Source organism: Condylostylus longicornis, unplaced genomic scaffold, assembly GCF_029603195.1.
Source record: "Condylostylus longicornis isolate FDR11 unplaced genomic scaffold, ASM2960319v2 ptg000017l, whole genome shotgun sequence".
NCBI classification, from domain to species: Eukaryota; Metazoa; Arthropoda; class Insecta; order Diptera; family Dolichopodidae; genus Condylostylus; species Condylostylus longicornis.
In genome coordinates this window covers 1,027,449-1,045,975 of record NW_026577986.1, presented here as the reverse complement: position 1 = coordinate 1,045,975, position 18,527 = coordinate 1,027,449, and the positions used below count along the sequence as shown (strand labels likewise).

Genomic DNA, 18,527 nt, shown 5'->3' with positions numbered 1-18,527 from the left:
CTTGTTACTGTTTCAAGATGATGAATATTTTAAACAACGTTTTTTGTTTTTCTAAACAATTTATACATTTTTATTTTTTATTCTTATTTCCTCGTTTTTCTTTATTTTTTTCTTGACAAGTTCTTGCTTACCTTCCGAAAATTTACTCAAAAAAAAAAAATGTTTTCTCTTTTTTTTCAATTTTAGTTTTTGCCTTTATCTCAAATCTCATTCTTTCTATTTTTCTTTTGTGTTTATTTAGCTTAGCTGAGTTAAGACGATGAAGACATGCGTTTTTAATATGTTAAAAAGCCGACAATATTATTTACAGAATACAAGGATATAAATTAAATATTAAATTTAATAGTTTTTAATTTTGTGTTTATTAATTTTTGATTGTTAAATTTTTTAATATGATAGAAAATATAATTGACAGTAAAAATATATAGCTAGCTAGTATAAAATGATTGTATTTTTTTACAATAGAAATTTTAAGAATTAAAAACCCACAGGTTCTTATCAAATTTAAAATAGAATATTGTTATTAGTTTCGAAATTGCCATGATGATGGTTTGAGATAATATATTTTTAATAATGAAACAATTTAAGAATAGAAAGTAGTTGAATATATTATTAAAATTAATAAAAATAATTTTAGTTCGCTGCATGCACATGTGCTTACGTACATTAAAAAATAAAAAACAGAAAATTAAAATTTTACTCTTTATATTTAAACTTTCACTGAAAATAATAATTAAATTGTTTCAAAACGCTTTTCCTAGTTCATTATTTTACCCATCGAATGGTTCTTGTTTTCAAAAATTTAATAATAACATATGCTACATTTTTATTTATCTTTCTTGACTGCCAGTTTTCTGTTTTCGAAATGAAATTTAGGACAAATCGCACAATTTTCTTGTTTGTCGTTAAGGTAAAATACTTTCCAGTTAATAATACCAAGATTATGTAGAAGCAATTTCAATAAAAAAGGAAGTTTAAAGGTTTCTCAAACATTTAAACATGTTCCCTAAAAGTATGCAGTTATAAATCTCAAAATATCCGAATATTATTCTTAAGTATCTTCAAAAGACACGAGTTTTCGTTTTATAGTGAAAACTTAATAATATATTAAGGATATAAAGAGTTTGCATTATGATCCAGGTTTGTTAACTTTAATTTTTAATAAAGCCTAAAATATTTTCTATTGTTATGATGTGTTACGAGTAATATACTAATATAAATTATTTAGTAATTTTGAAATGTGGAAGAGAAATGAAAGAAAAGAATGAGAGAGAGAAAATTGAAAACAACGTGATTAAAATGTATAAACGTGTTCAAAATATTTGTTTGTAAACAAAAAGGAAATCACATGGCTACCACCACATTTTTAAAGTCAAAATAGAAAAGAAATTTTTTTCTCATTTTTCTTATATTATGAGTGAAAAAAGATTTCTCTCATTTTAATCATTTAATTTTTTTTATGTTTTGCAAATTCTCTCGAGTGATTTTTAACCACCTCATTTGAGAGAATTTTTTTTTATTTGCATTATTCTGTTAATATTATTTTTTTTTAGTATTGACTCATTTAATTTTGCTAATATTTTTTTTTGTGTTGTCTTTAAAACACTCTAAAAAATGTTGATGCTAATATAGAGATTGATAGATCTATTTAAATAAATGATGTGTGTATATGCTATATTGGTCTAAGTATATTGTACATAGTGTATATTAAATTAATGTAAAAATCTATTTTATGTTTTTTGTATATACATATACTGTGAATATATATGAAAACATAAAGGACGTAGAAAGGAGCAGAAGAATAGAGAAAAATATGATACTGTATGAAAAATTTTTTCTTTTGAAATTTTTTTCATTAATTTTTTCCTTTTTTTTTTGTTTTTGTCTTGTGTTCAAGAAGGTACTATGTAATTGATTGCAGTACACGAAAGATATAGAATTTTGACTTGTTTTCTATATTTCGAGATTTATTGAAAGAATTTAGGATTTGCTTCGTTATATGTAAGTATGCGGATACAATTTCATGAAAATATAGTTATATTCCGAAATTTATGGTATTTAAATTTGGAATAACAATATTTCGGTATATTTCTATGACAAATTTTGGAATATACACAAAAGTACTTCGAAATCCTTTTTCAAAAGCAACTATTTTGAAAGGTAGTTTTATACTAAATGGATTTGTAAGAGACTTGAAATGACGTTGGATTTAAGAAATAGACCTCATTGATATATAAAAATCGGAAAGTTATAATTTTAATCGGACACCATTTAGTTTTCAATATTACCAACCATTTACTTTTAATACAAGCTCTAAAATACATTTATAGCACGAGCATATAGACCAAATAAAAACTCTCGAATCTCTTTCATATCGAATTATTTGAACGAAATTTATTTTTTAGAAGAACTATCAATGTGGATCTATTTTATATAGTTATTCATTTTGTGTACACATTTCTTGTATTTCTTATTTTTTGTATTTCTTAGAATTCAGGAAAAAATTTGGGTCAAAATTTCATTATTTTACTTTATACAAATTACAGTGCGAAAAAAAAAGCTAAAAATGATTGATATCCCAACATCATCTAGCATCTTCTTTTCCTCCTTCTCTAGTTATAGTGTTGTTGTTTTTTTCTATATTTTTTTTGCTCATAATTTTTCTTCTTTCCTCTTTGTTTTATTAAAAGTCTGGGACTTTTTCAACCATTAAATATAAATTATACTTTTAGAAATCCAGGATTTTAAGGTATTATGGTATATGAAAATTTAATTTTTATATTTGAAAAGTAAAATAAATATATATATATATATATATATATATATATATATTCATATATTTGTAGTATATATTTGTTATTTTTTTTTTTTTGATTAATTCAAAGAAAAACTTACTTTTATGGATCAATATGGCTGCAAATAATATCCAATAAAGCGAAAAACGATTCATTATTCTATATTATATTGTGTATCTTAAATTATATGTACTTATTTTTCTATATCTATATATATATATATTTTGTGTATATTAAATATTTTTGATAATTTATAAAAATTTTAACAGAAAGTCATAAATTATTTAAATGAATAATGGAATTTTTTCCTTAGATTGATGTAAAATTTATGTGAAATGAACAAGAAAATAATTGGAAAAATTTATTATTCTTTATGAGCACTTTTCAAACAAAAAAAAAACAAAAATTTTTTTTTCACTTTCTTTTTATATTAAAATTAAATTTTCCCTGAAAATTTTCTCTTTAAATGATTTTTCACCAATTCAAATAGTTTACGTAATTTCAAAAAATTGCAACAAAATTTATAAAAGAAAAATTTTTTCTTTCAGTAAAGTTTTTTTCTTATTTTAGCCTAAATATATGCAATTAAAATTAATTAACATAAAGAAAATAATTTGCAATAAAAGTTAAATAAAGAAATTGTGATTTTTTTTTTCAATTTGTATCTTTTTTTTCTTGTATTTTGTCCAGAAAACTATTAGAACATTAAAATATTTTTTTTCACTAGAATAAAGAAAAAGAACAAAAAGAATTTTTTTTGCTTTATATTTTTATTTTTTTTTTTTTTTGTTTTAAATTTTCCCAGCGGGTAAACGAAAAATTTTGGTTTTCACGCGACCAAAGCATACACACGAATGCACATAAAAAATGAAATTTAGTGTATGAAAAGCTGTACAAGATAATTTTCTCCCTTCACTCGCAATTACACTTATTAAGTATAGAAGGAATGAAAAAAAAACTAGGTGAGTGTTTTTAAAAATATGAAAACGAAAAAAAAACATAAAGTAAAGGCAAAAACAATGGTGTAGAAACAAGAAGAAAAATAAATGTTAGTAATAAAAATGATAATGGGTAAATATGATAGTGAGTAAATATTTAAAAAACAGCAAAGGAGCAACAGAGGAAAACACAACAACTGTTGTTACCAAATAAAATATTTAAAGTATGAGAAATTCTACAGTTTAATTATCCTCTTTTTCAAATATATTGTATAGTAACATACACATTAGAACATGAGTACGGTTACATAGCAACAGAAAGAGAGCAAGAAAAAAAAGCGCAAGAAATATAATGAGCTAAATGGTTTGTGTCAATGATTATGAGTGGTTTTTTATTACTTTTTATGTAAGTGATGAAAAAAAGAGACGATAAAAAAAAAAATGTAAAAATGCATTTTTTTTTCTTTTATAATATTTAAGTTGTGGTGAAAATTGTACAAATATTAAAATTTATAAATAATTAAACAAAAAATTGTCTTTCTTCTTTTTTGGTTTACTTTCTTTACTCATATGTACGTACATATATATAAATTTTGTCTATATCGTAAGGATATTTAATTTTACGGTTTAAAGAATTTCAAAATAAATAAAGAGTGAGGTAATTAGAATAATTTTATACATGAATAATAAGGAAGGTACATCTTGTCGATTTATAATGGAAATCGGCTATCTGCAAAAATTTATTTTGCCAGGAATCATAATGATAATATAAAACAGATAATAATATAAGTGATAGTAAGTATGTAGAACATTCAAGTGGTAGCAATTGAATATAGAAAAATTATATATGTATCAAGGTCAAAGTTTTATTGCTAAGTAGTTATGATAAATGTGCAATACTAAAATTTTAAGGAAATTCGTAAAACAGTGTATCAAGTTTTTCTAATCGAAAAAAGTTATTTAGTGGACTTGCATTTGTATTAATATGCACACACATTAACGATCAGTTATGTGAGCCCAATATTATTATATTGACTACTATGAAATAATATTCACTTACAAGAAGACAATACAAATTTTAACACAAATTTTATTTGAAAATATATAATGTGACTATGTGAGTGTTTACATTTATTTACGTTACGCTGAAAATTCAATATTGAATTTCTAAGCTGCGATTTTAAAGATTTTGGAAAAACTTCAGCTAAGTTTTTTATATTTACGCAGTCTGGAAATTCTGGAGGTTCTAAATAATCAGTGGCTCGGAAAAAACATTTTTAAGAAAATTTAAATTTTCAAATTTTAAAATTTTTAAATTTAAAAAAAAGCATGTCTTGTGGCAGAGAAAAAACTTAAAACTAGATCTTTGCACTACATTTAGTATTCGCATTTTTTTATTGTAGAATGAATTTCGGACCGTGGTTATTATTACAACGAGTAATTTTTGAATTGAATCTATGTTTTCAGCGTTTGTGGGGTACAATTTTCATAATACATCCAGTACGCAATTAAATTCCCCAGTACACAATGTGTTCCAATATATAAAAAACAAAAAAAAAATATTTATAGAATATTATTTGAAAATCAAACAAATTAACTTTTTGAGCACAATTTTGTCCATTTAAATACCTTTTTCAGTTATATAAACAATTCAGTTCTATCAACCAGTTCTGACTTAATACGTTTTTAAAGTTGATGATTTTTTTTCAACAAAATTGTTGACATGAATGAGATTTTTTTCGAAAATATTTTTATAAGAAAAATTTAATGTGCATAGCAAACCTAATAATTAGGCATTCTTCCATTTGATCATTAGCTGGCCCCATTGCATTCAACTACATTTTGTAAAATTATCATTTTATTAAAGATATTCATTGATCTCCCAGCAGATTTTCAAATGCATTCGACAAGGTTTGAAAACCATTTATATTGAAATCAAAACCCTCAAAAAAAAAATAAATAGTGTAGCTGGTACTTGGCAATCAAATTAGAAATAAAACACAATTAAAAATTTATTTTATTGTAGATTTTTTTTTATTATTTTTGTTATTTTTAATTCCAATTTCTTCATCATTTTTGTTTGTTTCTTTTTTCTGTTTTATATTTTTTTAACACTTTCTTCCATATTTTTTATTTTTAATTATTTTTATTTTTTCTATAATTTTTTTTTAATTTAAATTTTACTGGAACACACATCGAAAAAAAAATGTATATATATTTATTTTTTTTTTATAATTTGGTTGCATCTCTTTCTTTTGTTTTTTTTTTTTAGTATAATTTTCCTAGTTATGCTTAGATCTAATAATATTTTTATTTTAAATTTAATTTAATTTAAAATTTTCCAAACTAGATTCAATTAATTTTTAATCTACTAATTAATATAATAATTAATTTTAATTGATTTTGATATTAAAATTTACGCTTAGCCAATTTTATCGAATTCATAAAATGTACATAAAAAAAAATTATTGAATGAAAATATACTTTAAAAATTTAATAATATTAAGTTCAAATAATAAAATAAAAGGTGGGAACGAGACGTTAATTTAATATAAAAGAAAAATATATTTGAGTTGCATACAATTACTCTCATTTTTTCCGTCTCGCAATTTTATGCAAGAGACGCATAACACTCAAAATGAAAATTTTGTATTATTTTGCGTGTTCTGTTAACGTAATTATTTTATTACGTTCTTTTTTATATTTTATTATGTAAATGCTTCAAAATTTTTTGTTATATTGAAAAGAAAAATTTTCTCCAATTATTTTATTATTAATGTTAATATTAAAATAAGATAAAAATTTTTATTTATAAATTAATTAATAATATTTAATTTTAATAAAATTTAATTTAAAAAAGTAGTGACTTGTACATAACGCTTAACTATTTTACAGAAACTCTATTACAGAATTCTGAAGATTATTAATAATTTTTTTTTAAAATTAAAAGCATAAATTAACTAGAAAAATTATTCAAAAAAAAGTTGTTATAAAAGATGTTTTTTATTTTTGTTTTGCACATAATTTTTTCTCCATAAATTCCAACCTTTTTTTTATGTTTTTACTGTTATAAAATATAAAAAAAAATGTTAAATAAAAATTTTTTTTCTTGTTTTCAAAAATCGTTTTCCTTCAATTTGTATTCAATTGCCATATTCCCGGTAATTTAATTCAATTTTTTATAATTTACAATTATTAAAAATTTTTTCAAGTGATTTCATTTTTTTCAGATTTTGGATTTGTTTTTTATGTTTTTTTTTGTTTTTCTCTTTTATTTTATTTTTTTTTTGTTAATAATTATAATTTTCTTAACATTATATTTTTAAATTTTAAATAACGTAAAGGGCCAGCCTCTACAATTTAATGTAATTAATTATATTTTAAATTTTAATGTCACATTTATGGTATTTTATAATTATAAATGTATTATCGTATATGTATACAAGTATAGATTTTCGCACATATCTTTTTTTGTTTTTGTGAATATATTACATATACGTATATGTATATAGTATTTTTGACTTAAAATAAATAAAACTACATCTCTATCTCTCATTCCAGATGAGTTTTTCATTTGTTTTTGTTTGTTTGTTTTGTATTTTTGTTGTTCCTAAATTTCTAATGTACTCTTCATTTTTAAATATTAACTATATCGTTTTTTATAATTTTTTTTGTTTTTATTTTTTTTTTGTTTTAGTATTTTATTTTTACAAATATTTTATAGTTATGCATTTAACAGTTAAAGAGAATTTAATTAATGTTAATTTTTTTTATTTAATTTTTTATTGTTATGTAGTTTTTTTCTTCTTTTCATCTAATATTTAATTTTACTCTAACATTTAATTAAATTAATGATTTTTTATTATGTAAATTAAAAATATTTCTTTTTTTTTTTCTTAATTTTTTTTGTTTTCATCATTTAAAATGCAATAGTAGTAGATTTTTTTAAAGTTTTTTATTTGTTAAAATTTTCTTCTTTTTTTCATATTTATTGTTTTGTATTTGTTTTCCATTTTAAGTATATATGTATTTAATATTATCGGAACAATATGTTTGAAATGAAATTTTAATTTAACTATTTTCAATTTCCAATTCTATTTTGAAAACTTACAGGAAAGTATGAAATATAAAATTATTTAAGAATATCAAAAATAAAGTATTTAATAAGTTTTTTATTTATTAAAATTAATTTATTAAATAATTATAATATTTAATAAGTTAATCTGTAATTTGTGAATTAGCAAGATATTTGAGGAGGCTTTGAATTAAACAAAAATTTCTTTGATGGAATAAATTTTAATTTGATAAATTTACAATTAATTTGCAGCTATGGCATAAATTTAATGAAATTATTTACTTAGGTAGTTTATATCTGTTTATTATTGGATAATTTCTTATATTTAAAGAAATATAAATTCAAATTATTATTTTTTTTTTAGATTAAATTATGAGGAAAAAAATTTGAAGCGATTATAACCTATACGAGTATTAATTTAAAAACAAATATGCTAAAAAAAATGTTCTATCAAAAATTTTTAGAATGAAATAATTAATGCTAATTATTAAATAATAATCATACATTTCTTGTTGAATAGTGTTGTTTGATGAGTTCAGTGATGGTAAGAATTGAAAATTTATAAATACATAAATATGTGAAATAATATGAAAAATTTCTCTAAAGCATTTTTATTTTTAATTTTCATACAAAAGACCTAATTATAATTTTAATAAATAATTTTAATTTTAATAATTTAATTTTAAACAAATAAAAATTAGTACAAATTTTTTTTAAAATTCAAAATTTTGTATGTAACAAAAAAATCAGTAAATTAAAGTGAAAAGAAAATGTATTAAAAGAATTTTAATTTTGTATTTTCAATAACTTTTTTTAACCTAAAATTCTTTTTGTTTTTGAAATTTATGTATTTTTGTGACTTAATTTTTGTTTTTGTTAGTAATTCAAAAAAAATTTTAATATAATTTTTTTAAAGTTAAAAAATTTTTAAAATTATGTTTTAAAATAATTTTTTAAATTTCAATTTTAAATTAAAAATTTGAAATTGAATATTTTTAAACCGATATATATATTCATTTCTAAAGCATTTAAAAATAAAATTTCAAATTTTTAAAATTTCTAATTATAATTTTTAATTAAATTGGAAATACACTTACATAATATATTAATTTTTTTTTTGTTGTACAGATATATGTACATATAAATACATAATATTTATATCGAAATTATTTTCACAACATAATTTTTGAGCTTGACGGTCATTATATGATTTTAAAATTTCGGAAATTTTGTTTCTATACTGATTTTTTTTTATATATTGTTAAGTAAATATTAAAATTTATATATGTATTTTTAAAATTAAAGAAAAATGAATTTTGTTAAAATATAAAATTATTTTAAAATTTCAATATAAACACATAATAAAATATTGTTTAATTATAGTTATAAATCGCATCAATAAATTAAAAGATTTAAAAAATATAAACTTTTTGAGGATACACGAAAGTGCGACAAACTTTTCTATAAACTGACATTTAAGAATTTTTCTACTCATCAAATTTTGATTATTAAAATTTGTTTGGGAAATTAAATATACCAGAACTATTTTTCTTTCAAAAAAAATTTCCTACACACGTTACAAGCCATTTCTCAGTATATCAAATGCGTCCAACTGACATTAATTATGAATTACTACAACACGACATGACGTTGTATTGCCAACGCAACTGAATTAATTAATTTTTTTTCTGCATTTCCTTAAAAGTAAAGTTATTTTTACATGTGGAAAAATTAATTATGATTAAACATTTTAATTTTAAATTTTAAATTTTCTACTTTATTAAAATAATTTTCAAAATATTAATTGCGAAAATTATTTAATTGCAGATAATTGTCATTTGAAAAATCATGTGATTGATCTTATGATCGTCAAATCTCTGACATACTGAGAAACGACCACGAAATTTTTAAATTTCTTAATATTTTTCACAAATTTAATTAAAACATAGCAAAACTTGTGTTGTAAATTATATCGAATTTATGAAAGGAAAGTTATATATGACAATATTGTTTTAAATTTAAGTGTTTAAAAAACATTTTTTTGATTTCTAGGTGATTTTAAATTGTAATATACAAATATTGTGCTTTTACATCAAATTTTAAAATTTTTGACTACGTTTTTAAATTTATTTTACTTTAAATTTTGTTTTTCTTTGTTTTTTTGAAAGTTTTAATTATTGTTTAGTAAGTATTAATTTTTTCCTCATTTTCCAAATTTATAAGTCAATATTTTAAATTTTTTTGTTATACTGGAATTATTAAAAAAAGAAAATAATTTTATTCTAATAATTTCTGTGACATTTTTAATATTATAGTTTTTCTTTACATATTTAGTCAAAATTATAATTAACAAAATAAATATTTTTACTCATTTTATTAATTATAATTTAAAATATTTATTTATATAACATAATATTTTAGAAGAATTAATTTTTTAAATGAAAAATTGTGCTTTTTTAAAGGAACAAACAAAAAAAGGAAATATCAGAATGGAATATTATTTTTATATATTGAATTTTTTTTTATTTATGTGTTTGAATTTTAAATTAATATAGTTGTTTTAATTATAGGAACATAACAGTATACAATAGTTTTCTTGAAGCATTAAAATTTAAATTAATTAATAATATATAAATTTAAATATTTTAGTTATGATTGCATGCATCATTAATTATTATTACATAGTAAATTAAAACTATAAAGTGCTGCTTTTTAAAAGTTTAATAACATTTGCAAAATATATTTTTATAGTATATTATTAAATATTGAGAATAATATCCCATTCTGAAGCATAATGTATATAACTAAGCTATATAAATGGTAATAATATTTAATTATTTTCATAAATAATATATTTTTTCTCGCTTTGTGCTAAAATCATTAGTAATTTATTTTTATTACATATATTGACATTTTACTTTGTGCTTTTAAATTTACTACGGATACTTATTTATAAATTTATTTTATTTTAAAAATATATAAATTAAGATTCAAATTATTATTACGTATTGTTGTATTTAATTTTAAAATTTTGATGTTTTAAACAAATTCAATATCCTCGAATCTCATCAGTTTGATTGATGTATTGAATTAGATCAGTTTGATCCAAAGTAGTCGAAATTTCTCTGCAATAATATACATACATATTTTACAATTAATAACGAATTGAAATTAAAATTTTTTTTTTCTTTTTCTAAATTAATTAATTAGTAAAAATTATCTTAATCTATTAAGAATTAATTAATACAATCAAAAATATTAAATTTGCTTGCAGAGTAATGTTGTTACAGAAAATGAATTTAATACTATTGTTGCATTTAATCAAATAAAATAATAAATATGATTAGTATTAAAAGTTCACTAGAAGAGTAAATTATGAGAAATCGAACTAGAAAATGCGACAACATCAAGAAACAACAATATAATTGTAAATTTACATTTGAAGCACGTGTTATATGTTAAACAAAAACAAAAAATTTTTAATTTTTTAATGATATACAGTTCATATAGTTTATTTAAAATATGAAATAATAATTGAAATAATTTGTAAAAGTCATAATGCTTTAGAATAATAGATGAAATTAAAAATAATAAAAATTATTATTTAAATAAATTCTATTGGTACTACATATTATTCTGGTAAATTAAATTTGTAAATCCATAATTTATTATATAATTTTATATAAATAAATAAATAATTTATTATTTTCAATTTAATTTAAGAATATTTATCCGTAGTAAATTATTATGAATATTTAATAGAATTTATTTTTAAAATATACAATTTATACTACACTTTAACAGTTAATTTTAAAAGTTAAAATTTAGAAATGTTGTTCTTAAATCTTAATTATTTTATATTTAATGTTCTGCGATTGTTTTTTTTTCTTTTGTGTGTTTTACGTTTTTGAATATTTTTTTAACATAATTATATTTTAAATTAATTTTAATGATTTTGTATGTCATCTATATATTTGTAATAATTAATTTTAATTTATTCTTATATAGTTTTTTTTTAAATAATTTATTTTTCTTTTGTTTTTTGAACTTAAATTTAATCTTAATTAAAATAATTTTTCATTTTTTGTGTTTTTAAATATCATAAGTCTTGGTCAATTGAAATATTTTGTTTTTTTTTCTTATTTTTTCTATAATTATTTTTTTGTGTTGATTTCAATTTAAAATTAAATTTCTTTTTTTTTAATTTTATTTTTAATAAATATAAAATGTTTTGTAAAATGTTATAAATGCCAGCATTATTTTTAAAAATAATTATTTTAACTTTAATTGTAATACGAACAATATTTATTTGTTATAATAAATTATAAATTTAGATTATTTAAAAAGAAGTATATTTTTAATTGAAAATACCACATTTTAATAGATTTTGGATAAAAATTACAAAATTTGTGTTCATTGGAAAATATTTGAAATATTAGTATTTTTTCTTTTGTATTTATGTAATTTATACATTAATGATCGTTTGATACTATTAGCGCAGTCAGTACAATATTTTTTAATTTTAGTTTACATAAATTTAGATTTCTTTAGTCTGAGTATTGTATTGCTCTGCTTTATTCTTGCCTTAATCATTCGAATTATGAAGGCAGTTCGTGTGACATCTAAATAGTGCTGTATACAATTCAGGTCATAATCTGCTGAATTTTGTTGGAATATATATTACAATGCAATTATAAATATAAGGATATACCGTATACTATAAATTTTTGTTAATTCTGGGTATTTCATACTTGTACATTGGGATTTTTCATATTGATTTCAAATTTAATGATTACTTAAGTAATCTTTAATTGTTTTTTTTTTAATTTTCGTATTACATTAAAGTTAATTTCATATACTTATAATTAAATTTACTTGTATTTTTTTTAACTATAATCAATGATTATTGAATAAAATATTTAAAAAGAAAAGCATAAATATTTAAAAACTGGCAAATTTTAATGAAATTTCATTGATATTTTCTTTTTTTTTTTGGCGATAGGGTTTTTTTTTAAAGCGACATTGTTTCTGTTTTTAAATAATTAATTGTAGTAATAAAAATATTTTTAGACAAAAAAAATATTTACAAATTTATGATTTTTTTTTTTTATAATTTTTTTTGCTTTTTCGTCTTTTCAATTTTCTATAATTTTCTATTTTCCTTTTAATTTGTCTTTTCTAAATTTTTTTTGTAAGTTAAAATTCTTTTAGTTTTCATTTTTTAAATCAAATATTTTGCCATCGTTATCTGCGCTACCATATATAACATTTTCCATATCCTTTTCTTCATTTTCTAAATAATTTCGTAATGTTAATGTCATTAAATTAATATGATTTTGTAATGCTAATATGATATATTTTCCATTTGGTAATATTTCACAAGTGGAAATTTTCGCTGGTGGTGTATAAACAGCTAAAGATTTTCCTAAAAATAATAAAAACAAAAAATTTGTATTACAATTTTTTAATTTTGCGAAAAAAAAAACGAATTATTAAATTATTTTACCTGTATCCAATTCCCATAATCTTATTGACATATCTCTGCCTTCTTCATCACCTGACAATAATATTTTACCTAATGGATCTAGTTTCAATAATGTGACTGGTGCATTATGTCCTTGTAATGTACAACGACAATTACCAGTTACTAAATCCCATATTAATATTCTTGCATCTTCAAGACCAGCAATAACACATGCATTTGTTTGTGATATGGCTAATGATACAGTATTACAGGACGGTTTCCATTTCTTAAATAATGTTCCACTTTGTAAATCATATACAACAATAAAATTTGGTGTCGGTTCATTTAATTCTTTTGCAACAACACATACATATGAACCTTCATGCGTGATTGCTGATAATGATGTTATAAAATCATGATGTGGTATACGTAAATCATAAAGTAATTTACGTTGTGATAAATGCCAAACCAATAATGGAAAAGGTTTTTGTGTTTCATCACCACACACAAGAATTCTAAAAATATTGAAATAGTAATAGGAATTTCTTGATGTTTAAATTTTAAATATAATACCTTCCATCTCCTGAGACTAATAATGAATTTAAGAATCTATCTTCACCTGCTTTAAATGTTGTTACACAATCGCCAGTTTCTAAATTCATAAGGTTTACATACATTCGATTACGTGACAAACAAACTAAATGCGTTGAATTATGTAAGCCAAAATATGGCATTTTCTGATTCATAACTCCTTTTAATGTAACCTATAATACGGCAATATATGAGTAATTTCAAAGCATAGAATATATTGAAATGTATTCCGTAAAACAAAATATTAACCTTGAATTTTCCCTGATCTAAATCAATAACTTTGATTTCTCGTTTACATAATACAGCTGCTCCATAATCACCAACTGGGCACATAGAAGTTGGTTGTGGAACGCCTTTTAATGTGCGAACCCGTTTACATTTCGAAACATCCCATACACAAATTTCTTCACGTGATGTACTTATTGATGCAACAAAATATCCTTTACCATTTAAATTCATGATATTATCAAAACGCGTCTTTTTGTCATTATCATCTATTGTTTTATCATCAATATTTGGACCATTTTGTTCTTCATTACTGGGTGTTAATTGATTTAATCTTTCCAAATACGTTGATTTAATACCAATTAAATATTCTTTCCATTTATTTATAATATTTGATTTTAATATGATTGGATTTGTTTTTGATGAATTTTGTATGTAGCTATTGAATAGAGTATAAAATTGGTCACCATCATAATTTAATTCCGGTACATGTGTTTCAATAAATTGCTTCAATATTATCAAATGAGCCTGACTATCTAATTTTAAACCAGATTTATTTAATTGGCTTTCAGCTAAAAATATGTCACTAAGTATTTGAACACATCCAGTTGCAACTAATTTATCATGAATCCATTGTAAATCAGTTAGGTATATTGAATTTGTAAATGAATTTGTTGTTGCTGCTATTGATTGTTGTTGATTATTACTTAATTCAATCATAAATGCATGATAAGGCAGTTTAAGAAGCTTTTGTTCATTGTAGCTAAAAATTTAATTACAAAAGTTTAAAAAATATTTATATTTGCCTTCTTGCACTTACCATTTATATTTTCCTTTTTTATCAGAAAATATTAAATTTTGTTTTGTATAGAAATCAAAAAGTAATTTATGTGCTTCATTCACTTTGTTACTATATCGTTGGGATGCAGCCATTCTAATTTTTTTATCCATCATTATAATTAAATTACTGTGCAATAACATTGGTCCCATCAGCCAACAGAATTTAAACCAAGCTTTGGATGCAACAGAATCTGTTTAAATGTGTATTAATTAATTATGGTTTTTCAGAGTATATCAAGATATATTTTACAAACCTTTTACGATTTTCGATTCATCCAAAAGTTGTATTAAATCTGTTTCCAAAATTCCATTTCCCGCAACAATCATTGCTATCAAAAATTCTGTCAGTTCTTTACCAAACTTTATTTCTAGTGTATCGAAAATTTTTTCAACAATTTTTGAGGTTGTGGTATCTTCAATATCACATACACCTAACCACGCAAGCCACCATAATACTTTTGCTTGTAATGGTGTTTTATCTGTCGCTGTACGCCACTTTTCTGGTAATTGTAATGTACCATTTGATGCATAAAAATCGCCACCTCCATAACTTAAAACATCACGCCATTGTTCATCAGAGAATTTTGTTAATTCAATATAATTTTCTTTTGGTATATCGGTTTGTTTCAATTTATCTAATAACCAATTTGATGATTTGGCTGATATTGCGGTTGTTATCACAATTTTTATATTTGATGGAAGTTTTGTTGGAAGCCAACTTATAGTTTCAGTACCGATTAACTCATCCAAAGAATCAATTACAATAACTAGAGTATGTTTAACTGTTTCTAAAGTAGTTCGAATAAATTCTGAATATGCTTCTAAAGTCTACGTAACAAAATATAAAATTTTTATACGTTCATTATATTGAAAAAGTTGTATTGTAACTTACATGATTAACTCGGCATGGTTCATTTAATGTTATTACAGAAATTTGTTCAGCTATGGAACCAATTAGTGAAACTAAATGTCTAGAAAGATCGGTAAGACTGACATATCTATAATAAGATATAAAACAAAATTAATAAAATTCATAGCATATTTATGGGGGCACTAATAAGACAAAATATGATGAACATGGTTGGCTACCTTAAAATCAAACTGCATTCTGGTAACAGTGCATGTACAGTATGCATAATTTTAGCAGCTAATACGCTTTTTCCACATCCTTCGGTACCATAAATAATTAACGGAGCTGCTGTTGATCCACTTAAGTAACTAAAATGAAAAATTCATTATAAATTTTTAAAAATTTTAAACTTTAGATTTTTGTACCTTTTTACTTTGTCCATTATAGCAAAATTTGCACAATTCTGTCCTAAAACTTTTGAATATTGACTAACCATTTCAATTTCACTTAACAGCCTTTTATCAACACCAAACGTGCATGTTGGTATTGAAAATTTATGAGCATGCTCCTCAACAATGGCATCAATTACAGTATTTATTAAAGATTCCATTATTGCAGCTAATTGATCTTCTTGAACTTGTATTGTTGGTGGTATCCGTATTAAATTCTTTTCTGATAATTGATTTTTAAGGTCGCTATGAATTGATATTAAACGTCGATTCATTTCAACTTCTAATAATGTTGGATTGTCTGACAATTTAGGTGGTTGACTACCAGTCTGTACCCAAACACAACGTTTTGATAATTCTTGACTAATCAATACCGTATTGTTAATTTCTAATTCAACAACCGTCGTTAAATATGAGTCTCTTAATTCTTTTGAAAAAATTTCAATAAGAGCTGTTAATAAATCATTTAATTCAGAATTGGTTGCATCTAAATCTGATAATTGTGATTGAGCAAATGTTGAATTTAAACGATAACATGGTGGTTGTGCTGTACTATCTAATTTATAGTATTTCTCTAATAATGATTTCTTTTTAGTTGTATCCGCTGTATTTAATGCGCTTGTAAAATCTGAACTTTCAATTGTTAATGGTAATAGCGGTGTACCAAGCGATGTACCCAAAAATAATACGGGTATAATATATGAGAAATTTGAATGACGTGATATTTCAGCTAAACAATTGGCAGCTTCTTCATGTCCACCTTGTGCTTCATGTGGTCTATCTGTCCATTTATCTATATCTAAAATTTTTGCTAATTTCTTCTCTTCATCCATATTATCGTTTGAACTATTATTGCTGCCATTAGCTGTACTATTATTATAATTGCTATCAGTCTCAATATTTCCATGTGCATTCGATATCAAAACTTCAAATCCTCGATATGAGGCACGTTGTTGTAAACTAGGATATATGCTGTGTAATATTGATTTTTCTTTTTTGTGTTCATTATCAGCAGATAATAAATATAAAACAATTTTTCTGTCTCTTTCTGTTCGTCGACTATTTACTGGTTTACCTTGCAATGTAATTAAATTTGGTGGAAGATTATTAACAAATGCTGGTTGTGGTATATCACATGGTGCATCGAGAGTTTGTGGTGTGCTAGTTACGGAGTCTAAAAAGAATAAATATATACATATGTAATTAAATTTATTTTTATATTGTTTATAGATTTGGAATGAAAGAAGAAAATTTTTTACCATGTTGATTTGAAGATCCTTTATTACCAATGTTGCCATTTGTTGGGGAATGAATTGTAGTTGATTGATTTCCTGCTTGTAATAAATTTTGCCCTGCTGTTGATAAATCAGAAATTTGTTCTGGATCTGCTAATGGAGCTCCTTTTTGTATATTTGATTGTTTTGTGTTATCCTTATTTTTTTCAGCCAATTGATATGAAGGTGACCTGAAAAAATAAAAGTAAAATTTTTATACTACTTGTCATTCAATTTATTTTAAAAATAAAAAAAATGTCAGTGTACTTGGATAAATAATTGTTTGATTAATATTTTATATTTATAAATGATATTAGTTGCTTGAAATCTCATGTCGGAGTAAAAACATTTGCCACCGTTCAACATATAAACAATATAATACTAAAATACTTGATGGTCTATAATAAATAGCCTATAATAGCCCTTAATGGCTAATGATACAACTTCTTTCGTGTCTCATATTAAGTTTTTAAAAGTTTTCCAGGGGAATCATCAGAATAAATTATGGAATTCTATCGCTATAATTCTTGCTAATTTTCTAGTTAACAATTGGTGTTTGTCTCAAATATCTTAGGTTTAAGGTGGTTTTTTGTTGCTGATAGCAGATCTTTTTAATACATTTAATAAAAAATTGCCAATTTTATTCTATTCCTTACGATATACCCAAAATAGCTAAATTTTTCAAGAATTGGAGGCTTAATTGTATTAAAAATATTTTATTATTGTAAAAACTTTATAGCATCCGTTTTTCTGTTTTATTTAACTTTGCCTTAATTATTTTAAATCATGAGTAAATAAAAAATCAAAATATGTAATTTTATATTTTTATTAGTATAAAAAGAAAAAAGGAAACAATCACAAAACAAACAAAAAGAGAAAACAAATGAAACACACATTAATTCTTTTGTTATTTATCGTAACTCTTCACACTCTTCCCTCATTCAATTTACATACATGCGCCCATTCACTTTATTGCTTTTATTGTCTTTGTTTTGTACGATCTTGTATTGCTTTTGCTTTAATAAC

General features: G+C 22.0%; 2 protein-coding genes across 6 annotated transcripts in view; both read right to left on the bottom strand.

Annotated features, from left to right (window-relative positions):
* LOC129606153 (uncharacterized) overlaps positions 1 to 3,637 on the bottom strand; it is a 31,189-nt gene extending 27,552 nt beyond the window's left edge. For all 5 annotated transcript variants that reach the window (XR_008696752.1, XM_055516286.1, XM_055516284.1 and 2 more), the window contains exon 1: positions 2,896 to 3,637. Coding sequence is in view for 4 of the 5 variants with exons in the window: in XM_055516286.1 (XP_055372261.1) it covers positions 2,896 to 2,950 (55 nt within the window). In the remaining variant the exon portion in view is untranslated. The remainder of the gene's footprint in view (positions 1 to 2,895) is intronic.
* Positions 3,638 to 11,937: 8,300 nt separating this feature from the next.
* The window catches only part of LOC129606063 (uncharacterized), a 41,596-nt gene continuing 35,006 nt past the window's right edge, over positions 11,938 to 18,527 (bottom strand). The window contains exons 2-11 of the mRNA XM_055516126.1: positions 17,487 to 17,692; positions 16,204 to 17,401; positions 16,018 to 16,146; positions 15,821 to 15,926; positions 15,183 to 15,756; positions 14,909 to 15,119; positions 14,113 to 14,851; positions 13,846 to 14,036; positions 13,315 to 13,787; positions 11,938 to 13,233 (exon numbers count right to left, since the gene is read on the bottom strand). Coding sequence (XP_055372101.1) covers positions 13,016 to 13,233; positions 13,315 to 13,787; positions 13,846 to 14,036; positions 14,113 to 14,851; positions 14,909 to 15,119; positions 15,183 to 15,756; positions 15,821 to 15,926; positions 16,018 to 16,146; positions 16,204 to 17,401; positions 17,487 to 17,692 — 4,045 coding nt within the window. The 3' untranslated portion in view covers positions 11,938 to 13,015. The remainder of the gene's footprint in view (positions 13,234 to 13,314; positions 13,788 to 13,845; positions 14,037 to 14,112; positions 14,852 to 14,908; positions 15,120 to 15,182; positions 15,757 to 15,820; positions 15,927 to 16,017; positions 16,147 to 16,203; positions 17,402 to 17,486; positions 17,693 to 18,527) is intronic.